Genomic DNA, 22889 nt, shown 5'->3' on the forward strand with positions numbered 1-22889 from the left:
TGATTTATTATCAAGTTATTAATCAACATTTCAGCCTGTAATTGACTAATTCTCTAGAATCAAGTTGTGTTTTTTTAATAAGAGGTTTGACAATAGCCAGCTTAAAAGTTTTCGGCATGTATCCTAGTGATAAAGATGAATTAATGATATTAAGAAGAGGATCTATGATCTCTGGAAGCATCTCTTTAAATAGCTTGGTCAGTATAGGGTCTAACATACATGTTGTTAGTTTCAATGATTTAACAAGTTTAGACAATTCTTTCTCTCCTATAGCAACGAATGAATGGAATTTTTCCTCAGGGATACTACAGTGCAATGTCTGATGCGATACTGTAGTAGACGGTTGTATGGTTATAATTTTCTCTCTAATATTGTCAATCTTGGAAGTAAAGAAGTTCATAAAGTCATGACTGCTGTGCTGTTTGGAACATCAGAAGTTGAAGCTTTATTTCTCGTTAATTTAGCCACTGTATCAAATAAATACCTAGGGTTGTGTTTATTTTCTTCTAAAAGATTTTAAAAATAAGCAGCTCTAGCGATTTTTAAGGCCTTTCTGTACTCAATTATTTGAAATGTGAAAAACTTCTAGTTTTGTTTTCTTCCAGCTATGGAAGAGGATTAGGGCCAAGCAATAATAAAAAAATAAAACCATCTCGAGATTAAAGTTGTTAAATTTCGAGAAAAAACTCATTAAATTTTGAGAAAAAAGTTTAAATAAAATGTTGAGAATAAACTCGTTAAATTTCGAGAAAAAAATTGTTAAATTTCAAGAAAAAGGTCGAGATAAAATGTTGAGAATAAACTCGTTAAATTACAAGAAAAAAAAAACTAGTTAAATAAAGTCATTAAATTATGAGAAAAAGTCGTTAAATTATGAGAACAAAATCGTTAAATTATGAGAAAAATGTCGTTAAATTTCGAGAAAAAAGTCGAGATAAAATGTTGAGAGTAAACTCGTTAAATTATGAGTTTATTCTCAACATTTTATCTCGACTTTTCTTGAAATTTAACACGTTTTTTCTCATAATTTAATGTGTTTATTCTCAACATTTTATTTAGACTTTTTTCTCGAAATTTAACAACTTTAATCTTGAGATGGTTTTATTTTTTTATTATTGCTTGGCCGTATCCAGCTGCGCTCCATTTTTCTGGCTGCACTCTTAAGGGCCCGAGTGTGCCCGTTGTACCATGGCGTTGGACTAATTTCCTTAATCTTCTTTAAGCGCAAAGGAGCAACTGAGTCCATTGTGCTGGAAAAGAGAGAGTCAGTAGTTTCAGTTGCAACATCAAGTTCTTCTAAGCTATCTGGTATGCTAAGGCGATGAAACTGATCACGAAGATTATTTATAAAGCAATCTTTAGTGGTAGAAGTGACCAATATCGATTCCATGTGCCAATATTAGATCCAAAGTGTGATTATGACAATGAGTGGGTCCTGACACGTGTTGTCTAATTCCAAAAGAGTTTAGAATGTCTGTAAATACCAATCCCAATGCATCTTTTTCATTATCTATATAGATATTTAAATCACCAACAATAAGGACTATCCACCACCAGTACTAACTCCGATAGAAATTCAGCAAAATCTTTGATAAAGTCTGTATGGTGCCCTGTATACAGTATCCAGTACAAATGTCAAATGGGATTTGTCACTTAAATTACATAATGTTACATAAAGCGCTATCACTTTGAAGGAAATTATTTTTGAAAGACTTGAGTAATACTGAAGATATTACTATAAATTACAGCAACACCTCCCCCCTAAACTTGAGGGCTAGACTCATTTAAAGTAATGTAATCGTCCGGTTTTTAGCCAGGTTTCTGTCAAACACAGCACATCTAGATTATTGTCTGTGATAATATAATTTACAATAAGTGCTTTTGAAGAAAGGGATCTAATATTCAACAACCCAAGCTTTATCATTCATGTATCAGTATTATCTCTGTATTTTATTTGTTGAACATCAAATTTTTACCCTTAAATGGGTTTGGGAGTTTTTTGTATTTACTAATTCGGGGTACAGACACAGTCTCTATGTGATGATATCTAGGTGAAAGAGTTTCTGTGTTTCTGAATTTATATGACTTCTGTGACATGAGACAGCTAGCAGACAGTCGGTTTAGCCAGTCTCCCTGCTTTCTGACCTGGGCCCCAGTTTGTCATGTTTCAGCTCTAAGACCATGTGCTATATTACTAGAGATAACAACACCATCCCAGGAGAGATGAATATCATCTCTTTTCAACAGGTCAGGTCTGACCCAAAAACTTTTCCAATTGCCTATGAACCCTATATTATTGTGTGGACACCACTTTGACAGCCAGTGATGATAGTCTGCTAAGTATCTCATCCCTCTGACGAACAGGGAGGGGCCAGAGAAAATTACAGTGTCTGACATCATATTTGTGAGTTACACACTTCTTTAATATTAAATTTATTGATCTCTGACTGGCAAAGTCGAACATCATTAGTGCCAAAGTAAAGAATAATCTTAGAGTATTTACGACTAGCACTTTTAAATTTGCGGAGAACCTGTTTGTATTCTAATTGGAACAGAAGAGCAGTGTTTTTCACGAACTAGGCCGTCTCGCGGTCTCCCAATTTCCCTGCTGCACGGCCTCTAGAGGCGCAGAAAAGCACCAATAAAATAGCTTGTAAAAATGTCACATTTACCATAACATTTACCTCAGAAAAGCCATTCAATGTCAAAAAACTTGTTAGTCAGCAACAAAAATGAACTTAGAGAGGAGCATTTTGATATATATCCACTGTGATTATAGGCTATTGCATATTCATGTACTTAACATGTGCATCAGTACTGAATGTATGAAACCGTTTTATGATAGTCACCATTTAAATGTTTAGGCTGATATTAAAAATGAGTAGAAACATAATTATGTCATTAAAAATGTATTATAATGTTATTATAAAAACTTCTTTGTGCAATTTATATGTACCAGCTGTGGTTTACATCATTAGTTGAGAGATATTTTTTTCTATGAGAAAATTTGCCATGTACTGTACCTGATAGGCCCCAAATTAATCATTATTGAATTGAAGTTAATCAAATTGATATCAAATCGCAAGTTTCCGAATTAAAATCGAATCCAATTGTGAAATTTGTGTCAATGCCCAGCCCTAGTGTCAATACATTTTTATTTTTTTATTTTTTTTTACTTTAAGCAAATGTAGTTTTTTCCATTTATTTTCTTGTGGGAGTGCACTAGAATGCTTAGTTTATATGTTAAAATCATGAAAATTTTATGCCCCAAGACCCCCTACTACTATTTACTTTGTAAACAAGTCACCTTTTTCACCACTTTGGAGTTTGCAGGTATGGATTAATGTGATATGCAATATTAGACAACAAGCCATGATAATAAAAAGATTCAAAACAAAGCTATACAGAGCTACAGATGCAAACTATTCAGCAGCGAGGCAGACAGGAGCAATCGATCAGCAGCAATCCAGAGCAATCGAAAAACCAGATTACTCGAATACATATTAGTTCCTGGGTATCAACACATGTTCCAGACCCTTTCTGGTAACACTTCACAATAAGGATTCGTTTGATAACTGCATTAGTTAACATGAACTAACAATTAACAATACTTCTACAGCATTTATTAAGCTTAATTAATGTTAATCTCAGCATTTACTAATACATTTTTAAGATCAAAAGTTGTATCTGATAACATTAATGATCTGTGAACTAACATGAACAAGAACATTAACTAAGATGAACACATGCTGTACAAATATATTGTTCATTTTACTTAATGCATTAACTATAATGCTAACAAATGAGACCTTGTAAAGTGTGTAAACCCTTTTTAACTTAGTGAATCCTGGGGAGCCATAATGTGCTAAATGAGACGACTGAATGTACATTGATGTATTCTGGTGTATTTTGCAAACATTTGTTCCATCCAAAGCTTGACTATTAAATGGTTTGAATAATAGGTAACACTTTACAATAAGGTTCGTTAGTTAAACATCAGTTAGTGTATTAACTAACATGAACTAACCATGAGCAATACATTTGTTGCTGTATTTACTAATCTTCATTAACATTAGTTAATGAAAATACAGTTATTCATTATTTGTTCATGTAAGTTCACAGTGCATTAACTAATGTTAACAAGATTTTAAGATGAACAATTATTAATAAATGCTGTATAAGTGCTGTTTATTATTAGTTCATGTTAACTAATGTAATTAACTAATGTTAACTAATGATCCTTATAGTAAAGTGTCACTGAATAATAAGTATCCACCCTCATACTCATATTTAAGCACATTGCGGTAGGCACAAACAATAATGCTTTACATGTGTAAAAGCATAAAACTGCCCCCAAAAATTTCACAGAAACTGCAGAGTAGTTACAATATTGCAATTATGGTATGTACTTACAAATGTAAGTGCACTACTGTTACTACAGATAGATCATGCAGGCACTTTAAATGCAAGTACAATGTAAATACATAATTGTAAGTACATAATTGTTAAGCCCATTTAATATAAAGTGGGACCAATTCATAACATCTTTAGTTGATTAAAACTTCTTAAATATTGCTCTGATGGTGGAAATGGGAATTTTCCATATTTATCTATTGTGTTACAGGCTGTTATTTCTAGGGATGCCAATAATTGTATTGGCATCCCTAGAAATAATTGGCATCCAACCCCAACACACACCATAATATGAACACCTGGATGAAAATATGAGGAAAAGAAAATATGTCCAATGTCCCTTTAATAAAGACATACAGATTGAGAATTAGTAACAAGATACACTTTATTATTTATTATTTAACATTCAAGATTTAGTACTTTAACAAAACACTTTTGAGTCACATGTGATATTCATGGGTCCTGTCTGTCTCAGTGCTGAAACTCTTTATACAAACTTACATGTATAGACAGATCAGAACTCATGATTATAGTGTATTATACTGACTTCATACAGTAATCTACTGCAAATTTCAAACACACATTAGTCCCCATTAATACAGGTTCATTAATACATGTTAATAATTCTTCATGATTTTTTTTATTGGAATCACATTCTGTAAAGCTCCTGTTATCTGAAGGCAAACAGTAGATAACCACTGAAAGTGTTGTACCTATTCTCATTATCATATATCCTCCTACCAGCCCAAAGTCTCACATAGACAACATCTCCAACCTCCAGGATCAACACAACTCCATTCGAGGAGTTTAACACACCCTGAGCCTGATCACCATTTGCTATAACCACACGCTCTTCATTCTTATAAATGGTTACAGTTGCTGCAGCTCCACCAATACCAGTTACAGAGACTCTGAACATGTACGCTCCTCTCAGTGGGGCTGTGAAAACACCTAAATCAAATAACAAGAGATACAGAATCAGCTGTTTCCTTTATGATTTCTTAATGGACTACTTGCACAACTACTTCCTCGTTCTCCCTATCACAGTTCAGGAGTTTCCAGTAACAGTGTTCAGCGCACCTTCATACATAAGAACGCAGATTATTACTGTTTTATGTCTGTCATAACAAATGTATTGCTCATGGTTAGCTCATGTTAGTTAATACATTAACTAATGTTTAACTAATGAACCTTACTGTAAAGTGTTACCAATGTTCCTTTAAATATATTTTCTTTCCAGCTGTGCATTCTGAATAATAAATCAATATATTTCCTCACTAACCTGCAGCAGTCCAGTGCTCATCTTCTCATTAACAGTGTTTTTCTCTTACTGATCATATTTCATACCTGCTGAATTCACATTTTTAAATGAATTTGAATGATAAAAGGATTGCTTGTGTGCGCTGGTGCTCTTATTCCAGTCTTTTAAAATAGAATGAAAATTTCCTGATAATTTACTCAGCTCCATGTCAACTTCGAAGAGCTCTACACGATCCCAGAAGAGGAATAAGGGTCTTATCTAGCGAAAAGATCGACATTTTCCAAAAATAATAAAAATGATATACTTTTTAATCACAAATGCTCATCTTGCACTGCTCTGCGATGTGCCACACATTACGTAATCACGTTGGAAAGGTGACAGATCCAGTGTCTACAAAGTGAACGTGCAATGACTAAGTCAAATGTCTTTACAAAAAAAAGGGTAAAACAATGATTTGGACAATTTTAAAGTTGGAGGAGAAAATTAGATGGTTTCCTACCGCATACGTGATTATGTAATACTGCAGAGCAAGATGAACATTTATGTTTAAAAAGTGTGTGTGTGTGTGTATTTTTTTTTTTTCTTTTCAACTGAAGAAAGAAAGACATAAACATCTTAGATGGTGGGGGAGAGTAAATTATCCTGAAATTTTAATTTTGAAGTGAACTAATCCTTTAATGTGCTGTAATTTTAATGATGTTAAATATTTAATTAATTCTAAACACTAATGCATTAACAGTGCTACTACTTTGAATATTCATTGAGAATTTTGGCATAAGCATGCAAATTACATCCAGTGAAATGATTGACAATGAAAATATTACACAGAATAGTGATACAAATATTTCAAATAAATAAATGTTCGTACTGATCTTATTCATCTGGTCTCACACACTTCAGCATCACAGTCACTAGTTTAGATGAGCACTGACACCCTGTGCTGAAATAATCATGTGTGTTTAACAGCTGCTGCTTTCTCAGATCGACTTGAGTTGATTAAAACTTCATGTTCGGTTGAATCCGTTACACAGTAATCATCAGAATATCTCTTCTCCTGTCTCTGAAAATGTCCAGATTTTTAAATCTTCTCATAGACACTCATTTTACGAGGTGTTTAGTAAAGTAAGTGACTAGAGCACACTGAAAATATACATAACTGGAAATAAATGAGTTGTACTATTTCAAAACAGAAGTGTGTCATGAAGCTCAGTGTAAGTAGTCCATTACCAAACACACTGTAATAGTTTTGAAAGATGGCAGATCATTTAATTCTCTTATCCACATTACACAACTGCAGAGAGGTCTGAATGGAGCAGAAGGTTTTCATTACTATAAACTGAGTTTAATGACTCCATTTCATTGATAAATTACCTGTAATTGGGTTGTAGGCGTTCCCTATGTTTGTGAAGACGTTCCTGTAGGTTAGTGTGATTTCAGTGGTAAAAGGACCAATATATACTTGGACAGATTCCCTCATTGAAGCTGAAAAAGCTATTTCTCTGTCTGTTATTGAAAAACATAAGCAATATTGTGATATATTACTGTATTACACTGAGAATGAATACGCTGAATTTAACATCATTCAAGCACACTTTCACCTCTATTTTCCTTTATCAACTCCACTTGACTCAGAGTAAGATTTGAAATTTCTGTGAAGGAATAAAGATTCTGTTAAATGACATTTACACTGATTATTGTAATAGATAACACAATTTACACAGTATACACTCAACTTTACACTAACATTTACACTATACAATGTATTGCATTGGTGTTTTACTCTTGAGGATCATTGATAAAAGAGTGAATGTTTTGGTGAAGTACCTTCATTTTTCTTGTTTCAACTCTTCCAGGATAAACGTCTGTTGTTCTCTGATGTTTCCTTTCTGCTCTGTAACGGTGGCGGTCAGTTCTCTGTTCTTTTCTTTCTGCTCTGTAACGGTGGCGGTCAGTTCTCTGATGTTTTCTTTCTGCTCTGTAACGGTGGCGGTCAGTTCTCTCAGTGCTGCATGGATGTCAGGGATGCCCAGATCACAGTATTGTTGTCTGTCAGTTGAAGCTTCAGCTCTCAAAGTGTCTGTTTGAGGTGGATTCTGTCTTCCGTCCTCAGAGCTGATCTGTTGACTGATCTCATTCTCATTGAGTCCTCCATCTACCTGCTGCTGGACGACAAACACAAAGGTTTCCAACAGCAGCAGTATACATACTAAAGCCTTCATTCTTCACTGATGTTTGTTTCCAGCTCTTGCTCTGTCATCCTCACAGCCTCTCATGTTCTTTTATAGTGTCCTGATTCACTGTCTTTTGTACTTGAATTATATTGCTGCATATAATAAAGTAGTTAAAGTTAATTGTTAATCATAATCAAAGGAATGTTCCAGACTCAGTAGATGTTTATCTCTATTTACAACATTTGTGGCACATATGTTGATCTCAACAGAAAATAACTTTGACTCATCTGTTTTTTAATATATATTTATATAGATATAGTTACCAATAGTTGGCAACCTTTAATAGCACATGAAAGGAAAATCACAGAAACATCTTGCTGTGTGAATGGATTGTCAGCGCAGGTTCAAATCTCACACTTTAATAGTGTAGCGTTTTCAGACAAGAATGAGGCCTTTTGGTGAAAAAGAGGTGTTTATTTGGTCTGTTGTTGGCCACAACCCATGGCGTACACACCAAGACTTGTAAGAGAAGCGCACTTGAACCAGCTCTTCTGCCCCACTCCTCTCTGTTTTCCCTCACACACACATACACACACACACACACACACACACACTAGGAGTGGAGCCTCTTTCGATATTCATCCAAAACATCCAATAACAGTTCCCAACACAAAAATGAATAAAGTGCAACATTAACATTAAAACACATTGTTATTCACAACAAAACAACATTTTGAACATGTTACAATAGTATTTATAACACCTAACTTAATAAAACAGGCTGTGTGACTATGAGGAATGATTACATCAAAATGTACCCTGGAATGTGAATTTTACCAGGGGACACGATTGGGCTATTTTTGAGTAGCAATTGGGAGGGTTTTGTTGTGAAAACCTGGCAACCCTGCTCTTAGGACTTCCTACGGCAACAGTGTATCCGGATAATCTTCAAAAGGCTGAGGCCTAATGCAAGTATCATACAATATACTAAATTGCTGCTAGTTAGTTAAAGTTGTGAACCTCCTTTGTTACCAAAGGAGCTTTGTAATGAATACTGATGGTTCTTTCCTGGTTTTTAGACTTCCGGTTCAACTCTATCATTGCTCATTTTACCTATGTATGTGTGACTTGTGTATGTATGTGTTCATTAGTTTAGTTATGTGTTCGTGATTTAGTTAATAAAACTTGTGCACAATACATATTTGGTTCTGACTCCCTGTCTACTAATAAATTGCCTCTTAAATTATTTATATTTTGCTTTATATTCAGCTCTAAGCACTCTAAATGCTAAGAAAGAATTATTTTTCTGTGGCCATGAAAAATACCATTCTCTTAGAATTAATTAATAATCAATACTGAGTGTTCTCAGAATGAACTGATTGATTGAAATTTTAATGTAGCTACATCAAGTTGATCTGAATAACTGATTCAAATATTCATAACTAATCATAATTAATACTCATAATAAGTTATGAATAATTATTAATTAATATTAATATATTAATTATAATAATTTCCCCTACATGGGGGTGAGTAAATTATCATTTCTAAATTTTAATTCTGAAGTGAACTAATCCTTTAAGAGGAATTATTACCTCAAAATGTACGTCCATATGCAAATTTGAGTGAGTTTATTTAAATGAAACACATTAGCTATTGTCACATGTCAGTGATTATCCTGATCTCTGATATATTTCTGACCTCTGATAAAGATGGTCACACTCTCTGGTATCCATGTGAATATCTTACAAAAGTTACCAGGTTTACCAGCTTTATGTTATGACAAAAAGTAAATATTGAATGCTAATCTACACTTATAATTATTAAGTGATGTTTACATATAACGTTGAAGCCTTGTCTCCATACTAATGAAACAAATGTTGCTGATGGAGTTTAGTATAAAAAATATAGAGTATAAAAACATTAAATGTAATTTTTAACCTGATTTACAACTTTTCCTGTACAAGAATGCTTTAGATTTTGGGAAACTGGATTTATGCACTTCTGATAAGGTTTACAATACCTTGTTTTATGGTATCATAATGTGAGCTGTTGTTTTGCGTGTGTTTTGATCATAACTTACCTTGTTATTCATTATTCTCAGGTTAGGTAAAGTCAGTTGAGTCTGGCCTAAATTATATTGCTTACAATTTGTTCAGAAGACTTCTCTGTGGTGTTTTTATCCAAAAACTTAAAGGGCACCTATTATGCCCCTTTTTACAAGATGTAATATTGGCCTTGGGTGTCCCCAGAGTGTATTTGTTAAGTTTCAGCACAAAATACCCCACAGTTAATTTATTATAACCATTTGAAAATGTCATTTTTGGGGCCTGTTTTAAAAAGAGCTGTTTTGGTGTGTACCACCTTAAATATAAATGAGCTGCATATCCCCGCCCTGCCTTTGGATGAGGGCGTAACTTGCATACCTATGGCAATAAACAGTTGGTAGAAGCAGAATGGCTGAGAGTGAGAGACCCGCTGTTTTGTATGGCATTCAGCCGTACATGTTTGAACCGGAATCAGACCCAGATGATGAAGAGACTCCGGCAGAAGAAACACAATTGAGAATGGAGCAGGACGTCTCTGAATGGTTATTTGATACATTTATGTACTTATAGAGTTTAAATCGCGTCCCCTTTGCAATTATGGATGTGCAACACACACACACACACACACACACACACACACACACACACACACACACACTGTGATAACGTTCGCGCAATTTTTTGAAACTACAAACACAAATACTGTGATAACGTTTGCTAAGCACAAATGAAATTATATTTACTATATTTACACTATACAAACAAGGTTTAAATTATATACACAGACATTCTACGACGACGACAACAACTTTAGACGCATTTGTTATTGAATTGGCTGACATCGACTGAAATGACTATTTGCTCAAAAAACATTAAATACACTTACTTCTTCTGGAGGTGACATTGGATCGCGAACAGTAGGCAACGATCCACACTTGAGGATTAACTTTGAAGCAAGACCTGCTTTGAATTGACCCTCGTTCTCAAAACAGTCAGTTAAAAAATGATTCGCGCAAACATAAACGTTATTTTGGAATTTTGAGTGGCGCCTTTCCTTCGTAAATAAAATCCATCCACTGCGTTTTCAGTGGCTCTGATGTCGGAAGTCAGTGAAAACTACTATGTTCATTATTACATCCCACAACAGAACACTTATGTTTCTTAGGAGACATTACCGGCTGTCGTTGAAACAATGGAGGATGGTTGACAGATCACCGAGGTCGGGGTCTATGCCAAAACCAGATTGTCAATCAAACCACATGGGTGGGCTTAGCGCAATTCTACGTCACAGTGAGAGCAATCTTAGAACAGGGCGTTCTGAGACAGTGCTTATGAATTATTGAGATTGTAAAAAAACCACTGGGTGGATTTTTCTCATTCTAGGGTGGTTTTGCTCACACACTGCCAACACACATTTATGGTCAGACACCATGTAAAAGTGAATTTTGCATAATAGGTGCCCTTTAAAGCACTATAAATCAAAGCTTCAGTAGGTAGTTTTTGTAATTTAATTTATTTTAATTGGCAACTTTTCTTTGTTATAATAAACAAAAATGTAATGGCAAATAAAATGTCATCATTAAAGTATAAAATACAATAATCGTGCTTTGACCATGTAGTCAGCTCTGGGCTTCTAGACATCAGGGGTTTAATGACGTATCAGTATCTGAAGAGGAAATCAACTCTTCAGCCTTTTATATTCTGTTGTTTGCACCAAACTTACCTTTTAAATCTTGACGTTGACTTGTTTTACAGTACCGTAATGTGAGTTGTTGTTTTTACCTTTGTTAATTGGTTAACGCTGATAAAGTGCTGATTGTTGGAGATTTTAACATTCATGTAGACAATACAAACGATGCATTAGGGGCTGCATTTACAGATTTACTGAACTAATTAATTTTGTCACAATTTTGTCTATTTAAATGGGGAAAAATCTAAGATAATGATAGTAAATCATGGAGTGCCACAAGGATCTATGTTAGGCCCTCTGCTATTTTCAATATACATGCTGCCACTCGGCAATATTATAAGAAAACATGGAATTAGTTTCCACTGCTATGCCGATGATACTCAGTTATATATATATTACAACACAACCAGATAAAATCTCTAAATTAACCAATCTGACAGATTGTGTTAAAGAAGTAAAACATTGGATGACTAGTAATTTTCTTCTATTAAATTCAGATAAGACTGAAGTATTACTTATTGGGCCAAAAACCTGGACCCTGATTTCCAAAGGAAATGCAAAATTTACTTTCATCATCTTTGGACCACTCAGCAGCAGTCCAGTCCTTTTTGTCTTTAGCCCAGGCAAGACGCTTCTGACGCCGTCTGTTGTTCAGGAGTGGCTTGACACAAGGAATGCGACAGCTGAAACCCATGTCTTGCATACGTCTGTGCGTAGTGGTTCTTGAAGCACTGACTCCAGGTGCAGTCCACTCTTTGTGAATCTTCCCCACATTTTTGAATGGGTTTTGTTTCACAATCCTCTCCATGGTGCGGTTATCCCTATTGCTTGTACACTTTTTTTCTACCACATCTTTTCCTTCCCTTCGCCTCTCTATTAATGTGCTTGGACACAGAGCTCTGTGAACAGCCAGCCTCTTTTGCAATGACCTTTTGTGTCTTGCCCTCCTTGTGCAAGGTGTCAATGGTGTCAATCTTTTGGACAACTGTCAAGTCAGCAGTCTTCCCCATGATTGTGTAGCCTACAGAACTAGACTGAGAGACCATTTAAAGGCCTTTGCAGGTGTTTTGAGTTAATTAGCTGTGGCACCAGGTGTCTTCAATATTGAACCTTTTCACAATATTCAAATTTTCTGAGATACTGAATTTGGGATTTTCCTTAGTTGTCAGTTATAATCATCAAAATTAAAAGAAATAAACATTTGAAATATATCAGTCTGAGTGTAATGAATGAATATAATATACAAGTTTCACTTTTTGAATGGAATTAGTGAAATAAATCAACTTTTTGATGATATTCTAATTATATGACCAGCACCTGTAGTTGAATAACAAGAGTTCAGTACATGGAAATGACATACAGTCTCAAACACCATTGTTTCCTCCTCCTTATGTAAATCTTATTTGTTTTAAAAACCTCTGAAGAACAGGCGAATACAGGGCTTAAAGTTTTCCGGCACCGTGCCAGATCTCCGGCGTGTGGCATTTGGCTGCGGAAAAAAATATAGTCCTATGTAACATGAAGTTACTGTAACAGGGACAGGTCACTCTAAGCACCTGATATTGGACCAGTGATTAGGTTCGTTACAGGAGGGTAAGTGATCAAGGCACACAAGGACACAGACAATAACTGGAAATGACTATGTATTTTGTTTGAGCAAAAATAATAAAACAATTGTAACACAGTCACAACAACAATTAAATAAAAATAAATAAAACCAAATGAAATGATTGTTTCTTTTCAATCCCCTGTTGTTCTTTTTTTGACATCTTCGAGCTCTGTTCACTATCTAAATAGCTTTTCTCTTATTTGCTTCTAGTTACTATATAGTTATTGTTTATGTTTTAGTTGTTTAGTTTCTAATTTAGTTTATAGATATTCAGTCTCACTAGCTTTTAGTTTAATAAGAGTTTTTCTTATCTTCGGGTTTTTAGTTTGTTTTTGTTCAACGCTTTTATGTTTTACTGATAGAAAATATTAACCCAAATTGAAACAATTAAAATGAAAAACGAAAATTACAACATCACAGTAGTTCAATTCGAACAATTCGAAAACAGTTCAAACTCTTCAAACAAATAACAGTCAATGACTTCTCAGTCTGTGTATAAATGAATGTTCCTTTGTTATCCAAAGTGAAAAAATATGTTAGTGTGTGTGTAAAAGTCTCAGTGTAGACGAAAGCCGTGTTCGTATAAGTAATCGATGTAGGAGAAGTCAGATCCTACCGATCAGAGTACGCAATGAAATGGATTCCACCTGGGGGGGTTTCATATACTTTTACATCCCGCATTGGATTTTATTCGAAGTCATCAACGGCAATATCAACAATAACGTTCTAAACATAACCCAATATAGTTAGATAATAGGTCTGCAATATATTATACATCATATTATTCTAATATTAGAAAAGATTATTTAGATATTTGCCTCAGATTGATCAGCAATCAATCTCCCGCGATCAGCAATGCGTATCTCTTTCACTGCTCCCGCGTCTCGTCTCGATGACGTCATGCGCAGTCTCAATTTAGACTGAATATATCACTTAAGCAATTTGTCATTTTATCAATTTATTATTTTATTATTTTAAACTGCAAAGACTTTAATCAGCTTTTTGTTTAATACTTTAAGCATTTTATTAGAATTAGAATTATAATTATTTGAAAATTATATTCTTTTCCTTCTGTTTCTTATATGGGTTGTTATGACAACGTGCGGTGCACATATGTATGCACCGAACGCGTCTTTCCCATGGTCTTTCGGCACTCATGGGCAAAGGAGGCTCGCGCGAGACTGAACGGAATGCGGGAAATGAAGTATACCCGGGCCTTAACCGCTCTAAATTGTAATGGACTGGAGCTCACGTTCACATCGGGAACACGGGAGCACCGCGATGCGACCACAAAAGACACTTTCATGATCAAAGTGCACGCCACTGATAAGCATTGTAAATTAAGTATTACAGTATACACATACCAGTTAAACGCACAGATCTCCTCTCATGCGTCCTCCACTGAATGAGGCAATATCACTTTGGTTTCTATTTCAGATATCTCTTTTATAGATGCCATCAATGCTTTTGCCTTTCAAGATGTAATTACCGAAATCAAAACAGTCCATAAACTATAAATCCTCACGAAAACTTCAGTCAAGCCAGCTCGTGCGTCATCCTGAGAGATCAGCTTCCTTACCTTATGCTGCGTTCACACCAAACGCGAATAGAGCATCAAATTCACGTCTACCGCATCTAGTTTGCCACTTGAACATTTTGAATGCATTCACGCGTCTAGAGCGAAATAGACTCGCGTAAAAAACAAGCGTTTGAAGCGAAATTGACGCGCGTCCGAGGCGAAATCTGCTTCTTGTGGGAGGGGCAAGTGCTAGGCGGTTGTCTGATTGCAAGATGGCTGATGCGTTCATCGAGAGAGCTACCGCTTTGTATTTGCTCTGGAGAGCAGAACAGCGGCGTAGGGGTCAGCGTCGCCGTACTTGGGTCCACCAGACCCTCCGGAGGCGTTCCCAGTTTGGCGAGTATCATCATTTGCTCCAGGAGCTGCGCCTGGATGACGGCCGCTTTCAGCGGTACTTCCGCCTGTCTCGCGCCCAATTTGATGACTTGTTGTCCCGCGTTGGAGCGAGGATCACCCTCCAGGACACCAACTACAGGTGCTCTATCCCAGCTGCGGAGTGCCTGTCCATCTGTCTTCGGTTAGTAAATGTGTATGTATTTTAAATGCAGTATATTATATATATTAAATACAGTATGCTAAAATACGCTATGCTATCAATGTTTCTCAAACTACGGATACCACTGCTGGTGTGCTTTCTAGTGATATTCAGTAGGTCTTTGTATTTTAAGTCCTGATTTAATTTTATTTAGACCTGATTTTGTTCTGGTATAATCGTGGTTTAGACCTGGTTGAGTCCTACTTTTGTCCTGGTTTAGACCTGGTTTTTCAGTCACAGTTTAATCCTTGTTAATTTGTGATTTAGGCTTCCTTTAAATTCATTAAAGTGGTACTATTGCAGTGTACTTATAATAATATTCTAATATTATAATAATAATAATAATATATTATTATAATAACATTATAATAATATTTATAACAATGTTTTCTAGGTTTCTTGCCACTGGGACTCATTCAGGACCATAGCGTCCAGCTACAGGGTTGGTGTCTCCACGGTGTGCCAGATCGTCCCCCAGGTAGTGACTGCCATCTGGGACTGCCTTGTGGAGGACTACATGGCTGTGCCCACCACTGATGACTGGAGGTCCATCGCAGAGGGATTCCAGGAGCGGTGGAACTTCCCTCTGTGCTGTGGAGCGGTGGATGGGAAGCATGTGGTGATGAAGGCACCCCCCAACTCAGGATCCCAGTTCCACAATTACAAGGGAACCTTCTCCATCGTTCTCCTAGCAGTTGTGGATGCAAAGTATCGCTTCCGGGTGATCGATGTTGGGGGGTACGGCAGGACCAGTGACGGTGGGATTCTGGCGAACTCCGCCTTTGGACAGGCTCTCCGGGCTGGCACACTTCATCTGCCTCCTGACCATCCTCTACCTGGTGCTGAAGAAAGAGGACCCCAGCCCCATGTCTTCATCGCTGATGAGGCGTTCCCGCTGCGGAGGAACCTCATGCGGCCCTTCCCTGGACGCACCCTTCCTCCAGAGAGGCGTGTCTTCAATTACCGTCTCTCCAGAGCCCGGCTGGTGGTGGAGAACGCCTTTGGCATCCTCTCCTCACAGTGGAGGATGTACCGGCGGCTCATCGAGGTCCACCCTGAAGTTGCGGAGAAGTGTGTGAAGGCAACATGTGTTCTCCACAACTTCATGAGGTGTTCGGAGGGGAGAGAGGCACCTGCTGTGAGGGGCCCGGGACAAGCTGGAAAGGAGCCGCTGCTAGGTCTGGGTTGGGTTGCAGCAAACTAGTCCTCCAGAGAGGCAGTCCGGGTGAGGGATGTCTTCATGACAAATTCACACAAAATTATGTCAACATGCCAGTCTTAGTGAGTATTCTAGTATGCATAGTTGGTTATGTCTTAAGTGAACTTATACACTGGAGAAAGAACGCATGTGTCTTAAAGAGACAGCAGCCCTTGCATTCCTGCTGTCTGAATGTGTTTTAAATGTTACTCAAACAACAAAAGACAAGGAAATCACTCGTTGCTTATGACTGAATAGTAACTTAATAATTAATAATGATTGATCTATATTTAATTCATACAGTGAAGATTACATGCAATGTTGTTTTACATTTTATTAGCTACTTTATTCAATTTCTGTACCTGAAAACTGGATACATGAAAAACCTGAAAAGCTTTATTTATTTGTATCTTTGCTTTACTGTATTTATTTGTGCTGTTTGATTATTTGTTCTTATTTTCTTTGTTTTTATTTGACAGTAGAGATGTTCCGATACCATTTTTTCCCTCCCGATACCGATTCCGATACTCGTGCTTTGGGTATCGGCCGATACCGAGTACCGATACCAGTGTGTTAAAAGAAAAAAGGAAAAGATCATACTACGCCTGCATAACTGTGATATTATCATTGTGGTAAGGTCTGGCTCAGGTTAAACCCTTTGTAAAACATGAATAAATACAGGAAATGGAAGCCATTTATTTTAAATTATTTTAATGTTTAAATAGAACAGTATAAAACAGTAGTGCAACAGCAATGTAACTAAATAAATATAGGAATATATATATATATATATATATATATATATATATATATATATTTTTTTTTTTTTTAAATAAAGTGCAGCCACAATATTGTAAAATAAAAAAGGCATTTCAATAGAAAAGTATAAAACAGTAGTCCAACAGCAACTTAACTAAATAAATATAGGAATATTTATATAAATAAAGTGGTCACTGGTACGACAGGACCAGTGACGGTGGGATTCTGGCGAACTCCGCCTTTGGACAGGCTCTCCGGGCTGGCACATTTCATCTGCCTCCTGACCAGCCTCTACCTGGTGCTGAAGAAAGAGGACCCCAGCCCCATGTCTTCATCGCTGATGAGGCGTTCCCGCTGCGGAGGAACCTCATGCGGCCCTTCCCTGGACGCACCCTTCCTCCAGAGAGGCGTGTCTTCAATTACCGTCTCTCCAGAGCCCGGCTGGTGGTGGAGAACGCCTTTGGCATCCTCTCCTCACAGTGGAGGATGTACCGGCGGCTCATCGAGGTCCACCCTGAAGTTGCGGAGAAGTGTGTGAAGGCAACATGTGTTCTCCACAACTTCATGAGGTGTTCGGAGGGGAGAGAGGCACCTGCTGTGAGGGGCCCGGGACAAGCTGGAAAGGAAAGCCGCTGCCAGGTCTGGGTTGGGTTGCAGCAAACTAGTCCTCCAGAGAGGCAGTCCGGGTGAGGGATGTCTTCATGGCACACTTCTCGGCAGAGGGAGCAGTAGCATGGCAGCCGACAGAGTAGTGTTTGAAGTCCTACTCTTGACTTCCCCACAACGGCTCTTTTAAGAGCCACCCACAAACCTATAAAGAGCATGACTGTCTTAAAAGAGTTTTACCCTTATTACTAATATATACACACACACACACAAATATAGACACACTAAAGTATATTGGTTGTCTTTTCATTATAATACATGTTTCATATAATCAAGATTTACATATGGAATAAATAGCATTCAATACAAAATGAATGTGTCATATATTGAAATGAAGTTTTTATGTGATAAAACACTTGCTTGGTTGTGCATTAGAACCACACCAGGCATTTAGTCATATTTCAAAATAATTTATTCAGGCCAAACATAAAATAATTTGAATATAAACTTTAAAAAATACAACATGTACAAACTATTTACTTACAGAGACAGAAATAAAAAGGACCTCGCTTGGAACGTGGAAGAGCCTCAGGGAACAAAATGTAGGAGAAGAGGAAGGAGGGCATTCTGCGTTTCCTGCAGAGCCTGCTGCCTCATTTTTTTTAAAGCCTACTGTGGGCTGTGGGGGTCCGATTGTTCAAAATTTAGCACAACGGTGCTGTTTTCCATCGCCAATTTGTACATTTTAAATTTTATCATTTCTTTTGTATGAGGCGGCATGCTCTGCAGAAAAGGCAGAAGGCTGAGGAGGAAGTGTTCATCAGCAGACTGTGGTGGTAGTGGTGGTGGTGGTGGTGGAGGACGCCTCAGGAGCTCAAGCAGCGTCTGCTCCACCTCCGACGGACCATCACGGGGACGCCGGGTGCCTCTCCTCCTCTGTTGGCCTGTGAAATCAAAAATACAACACAAAGTGTAATGAGAAGACAGAAAGATGATAATTGAAATAACAAAATTGTCTAGATATTGGGAGTGAGTGATATACATAGCCATGTAGAAATTGTTTTGAACTTGCTTTAACATATTTTACATAATTAAAGTTATACTTCAGACATATAAACATTAGGAAGATAAACATGTAAAGGAACAGTAGTTAAAAAGTATGTATGCAGATGATTGGTGGCATACGTTGCAATAGAATTGAGTCTGCATTTACAAATACAATGATTATTAGTAAAGGGACTAATTCACAAATTGTTTGGACTTTATGTGAATGTTAAAGTTATGAGTGGATACTGTACTGGTGTTTTCTGCACGTAACATGTTCAGATATTGTTTGTACTATTGCCTTCACACACCTGTGGGTGCAGCAGCAGGGGGTGAAGTACCAGGGACTGGGGAGACAGGAGAAGCGGCAGGGGATCTAGGATCAGCCTCTTCATTATCTGTAGGCTCTGTCAAGACAATACTACATGTTAATACAACACGTTGGTAACAATAGTCATAGAGAGATTACATTATACTCTTCATCTGTACACAATGACAGCATATATGCCTTGTAAATTGGCTTAATTGGAAAACTCACCTGTTTCCGTATCCCCTGCTTCCGCCTCTCCCTCTCCCTGGTCCCTGGGGTGGTTGTACTCTATGACCTGGGCCTTGACCCCCACCATGTTACTGGTGGTCTCCCGTGGGGTGACGAAGGGCTTGAGGAATCCCAGGATCTGTGAGTACTTCCACTTCTTCACTGACCCTGCTGCTGACCCACTCCTCTTCTCCATCTCCTTCCTCTTCTCCTTCAGGTACGTGTCCCTGAGGCTTTTCCATTTTTTCCTGCACACGTCCTCTGAATAAACACATTATCTTGTTAGCGAAAAGTAGCTGTAGGGGATGGAATAGTTGTAAAAAACGGCGGGAAGGCTGCGGGTCGATAAACGTGTACGTGACTCAAAAGTGAAATGTGTATTTACAACTTACCAGGTTGCCCAATCTCCTCACTGACACTTCCAAGCGAGGTCCTTTTTATTCTCTATAAATTATATTACTGTCTCTATAGAAGTATGAACTTGTGTCATAAATCTCTGGGTGACTGCTCACTGATAATATCAGTCGTTCCTCCATTTTGAATGAGTGACTCCGGGCGGGCCTGCCACCATAGCATCAAGCAGGCTCCTGATTGGTTAACGCGGCGCAAATTTACGCCAAAGTTAAAATTTTTCAACTCAGGCGTCAGACGCGAATTCGCGTCAGACGCGTAAATGCACAAAAAGCACCATTCGTAATTGAAGCAGCCCTTATCAAAAGTGCGGGGGTCGATTTCTGTCTTTTCAAAACTGCGGGGGTCCTGACCCCCCTGTCCCCCGTGCCAACGGCGCCCCTGCAGGTGAGACCTGAACTGCACAAGTTGCGTTTAAACTAAACTCATTTAAGCCTTGCCAATTTAAACATCCGAGTGCAAGACGCGAACTAGAACTTGCGCACGCACTTTGAGAAGATTTGTGCACTCATCCGAAATGCGCACGCGGAAGCGCGTGTACAGCGGGCAAATATAGGTCTCTTTCAAGTCTTGTGCTTGAACAGACAAATTCACACAAAATTATGTCAACATGCCAGTCTTAGTGAGTATTCTAGTATGCATAGTTGGTTATGTCTTAAGTGAACTTATACACTGGAGAAAGAACGCATGTGTCTTAAAGAGACAGCAGCCCTTGCATTCCTGCTGTCTGAATGTGTTTTAAATGTTAATCAAACAACAAAAGACAAGGAAATCACTCGTTGCTTATGACTGAATAGTAACTTAATAATTAATAATGATTGATCTATATTTAATTCATACAGTGAAGATTACATGCAATGTTGTTTTACATTTTATTAGCTACTTTATTCAATTTCTGTACCTGAAAACTGGATACATGAAAAACCTGAAAAGCTTTATTTATTTGTATCTTTGCTTTACTGTATTTATTTGTGCTGTTTGATTATTTGTTCTTATTTTCTTTGTTTTTATTTGACAGTAGAGATGTTCCGATACCATTTTTTCCCTCCCGATACCGATTCCGATACTCGTGCTTTGGGTATCGGCCGATACCGAGTACCGATACCAGTGTGTTAAAAGAAAAAAGGAAAAGATCATACTACGCCTGCATAACTGTGATATTATCATTGTGGTAAGGTCTGGCTCAGGTTAAACCCTTTGTAAAACATGAATAAATACAGGAAATGGAAGCCATTTTAAATTATTTTAATGTTTAAATAGAACAGTATAAAACAGTAGTGCAACAGCAATGTAACTAAATAAATATAGGAATATATATATATATATATATATATATATATTTTTAAATAAAGTGCAGCCACAATATTGTAAAATAAAAAAGGCATTTCAATAGAAAAGTATAAAACAGTAGTCCAACAGCAACTTAACTAAATAAATATAGGAATATTTATATAAATAAAGTGTAGCCACAATATTGTAAAAAAAAAAAAAAAAAAAAAGGCATTTAAATTTTTAAATAGAACAGTATAAAACAGTAGCCCAACAGCAACTTCAATAATTCCTTTAAAAAAAACTTAAAGTGCAGCTATAATGTAATAAAAAGGCATTCAAACCTTCAAATAGTGCAGTATTTAACAATAGTACAAAACCAACCTATTAAGTAAACATAAACAAAAATACAAATCAAAAGAGTAGCAGCTACATATTAAACAAAAAATACTTTACATTCAAGTAGGCTACACATTGCAGTAGCATTTAAGCAATTTAGTTTTGCTCATAATTTCAAGAGCAAAGGCAGATTCTTCTTCAAGAATATGAGCATTTCTGCCCTCTCTCCTCCTAGCCTGTTCCTTCTTGCATCAATAATGTTGGATGCTACACTGAACAGTCTCTCACTGTCAACACTGGTACAAGGAGCACAGAGAAACTTTGCAGCAGTGGCAGCCAGGGTGGGAAAACGAATTTGGTTGACTCCCCAGTACTGGAATGGGCTGTCTGAGCGTGGGACCGTTTGCTCTGTCAAATATGTCTGTATTTGATTTTGAACTTGTGTGTTGGTGCTACTTGCCCCACGTTCCTCATCATGCTCCTGCAGGATTTCTGCTCTTTCTGCTGCTGCTGCTGTCTGGCTGTGCTTCCAGACGTGGGGCTTTATGGGGGTTTTCTGGCACTGCCTCTGCTCCCTCAGGTGTCGTCCTGCTCAGTAACGCTGCCTCCATCTTCTCCACTTCTTGGGTCAGAGCATCTTTGGCATGCTTGTTGCTGTCTGCTCCTGTGAAGTATCTAAAAACAATGAAAAATAATAAATAAATGTCTTAATGTGTAAAATAAACATATAAACAACCTCTATAGTAGCTTTTAGTGGTAACATATTAATGCAACAGTAATCAATAATAATGCAATATCTAGTTATCCAAAACACCATTTCAAAATTTTGTTTATAATATAGACATTTAATAAACATATTAGACATACCTGTCTTTGAATCGTGGGTCTAAAAGAGTGGCAACTGCATACAAGGGCTCATTCTCGATATTCTTGAATCTTTTCTGGACAGCCTCAAGAAGGGTTGTTTTCATGGTTTTTATACCCATGTCCCCCTCGTTCTCCCGAGCAAGCAGGCGTTTCAGCACTGTGACTGAGGGAATGACTTCAGCTGCAGAAGAGGTGGAGGAGCTAATCTGTCTGGTCAGTTCTTCAAATGGTGCCAGAACAATGATGATTTTCTCCAGTAAAGCCCACTGGTAAGACGTAAGGGTCACTGGCAGGTCGTGGTCAGCTCCATAAGCTGAAATTGACCGCTTCTGCTCCAGTAAACTTTCGACCATATAGTAGGTACTGTTCCATCGCGTTGCTACGTCTTGGTGCAGACGTTTGGTGGGCATTTGGAGATCTTTTTGAATATCCTCCAGGCGTGTAGTAGCTAGAGGCGAGTGTTTGAAATGACCGACTATCTTTCTACAATTCACCAGTGCATCACTCACACTTCTCTGTGACAGTAGCCCTTCATGCACCACCAGCTGGAGA

General features: G+C 37.4%; 2 protein-coding genes across 2 annotated transcripts in view; both read right to left on the reverse strand.

Moving 5' to 3' along the window:
• Nucleotides 1-22889, reverse strand: part of LOC125261590 (complement C1q-like protein 4) — a 67045-nt gene that overhangs the window by 3415 nt on the left and 40741 nt on the right. Inside the window, exons 3-4 of the mRNA XM_048180145.1 lie at nt 7273-7323; nt 7046-7177 (exon numbers count right to left, since the gene is read on the reverse strand). Coding sequence (XP_048036102.1) covers nt 7046-7177; nt 7273-7323 — 183 coding nt within the window. The remainder of the gene's footprint in view (nt 1-7045; nt 7178-7272; nt 7324-22889) is intronic.
• Nucleotides 18388-19789, reverse strand: LOC125261586 (potassium/sodium hyperpolarization-activated cyclic nucleotide-gated channel 4-like). The gene is made up of 3 exons (XM_048180143.1): nt 19452-19789; nt 19225-19320; nt 18388-18813 (listed from the first exon to the last, which is right to left on the reverse strand). The coding sequence occupies exons 1-3, from the start codon at nt 19645-19647 to the stop codon at nt 18539-18541; spliced, it is 567 nt and encodes a 188-aa protein (XP_048036100.1). The 5' UTR covers nt 19648-19789; the 3' UTR covers nt 18388-18538.

This window comes from Megalobrama amblycephala, unplaced genomic scaffold (assembly GCF_018812025.1).
Source record: "Megalobrama amblycephala isolate DHTTF-2021 unplaced genomic scaffold, ASM1881202v1 scaffold436, whole genome shotgun sequence".
Taxonomy (NCBI): Eukaryota; Metazoa; Chordata; class Actinopteri; order Cypriniformes; family Xenocyprididae; genus Megalobrama; species Megalobrama amblycephala.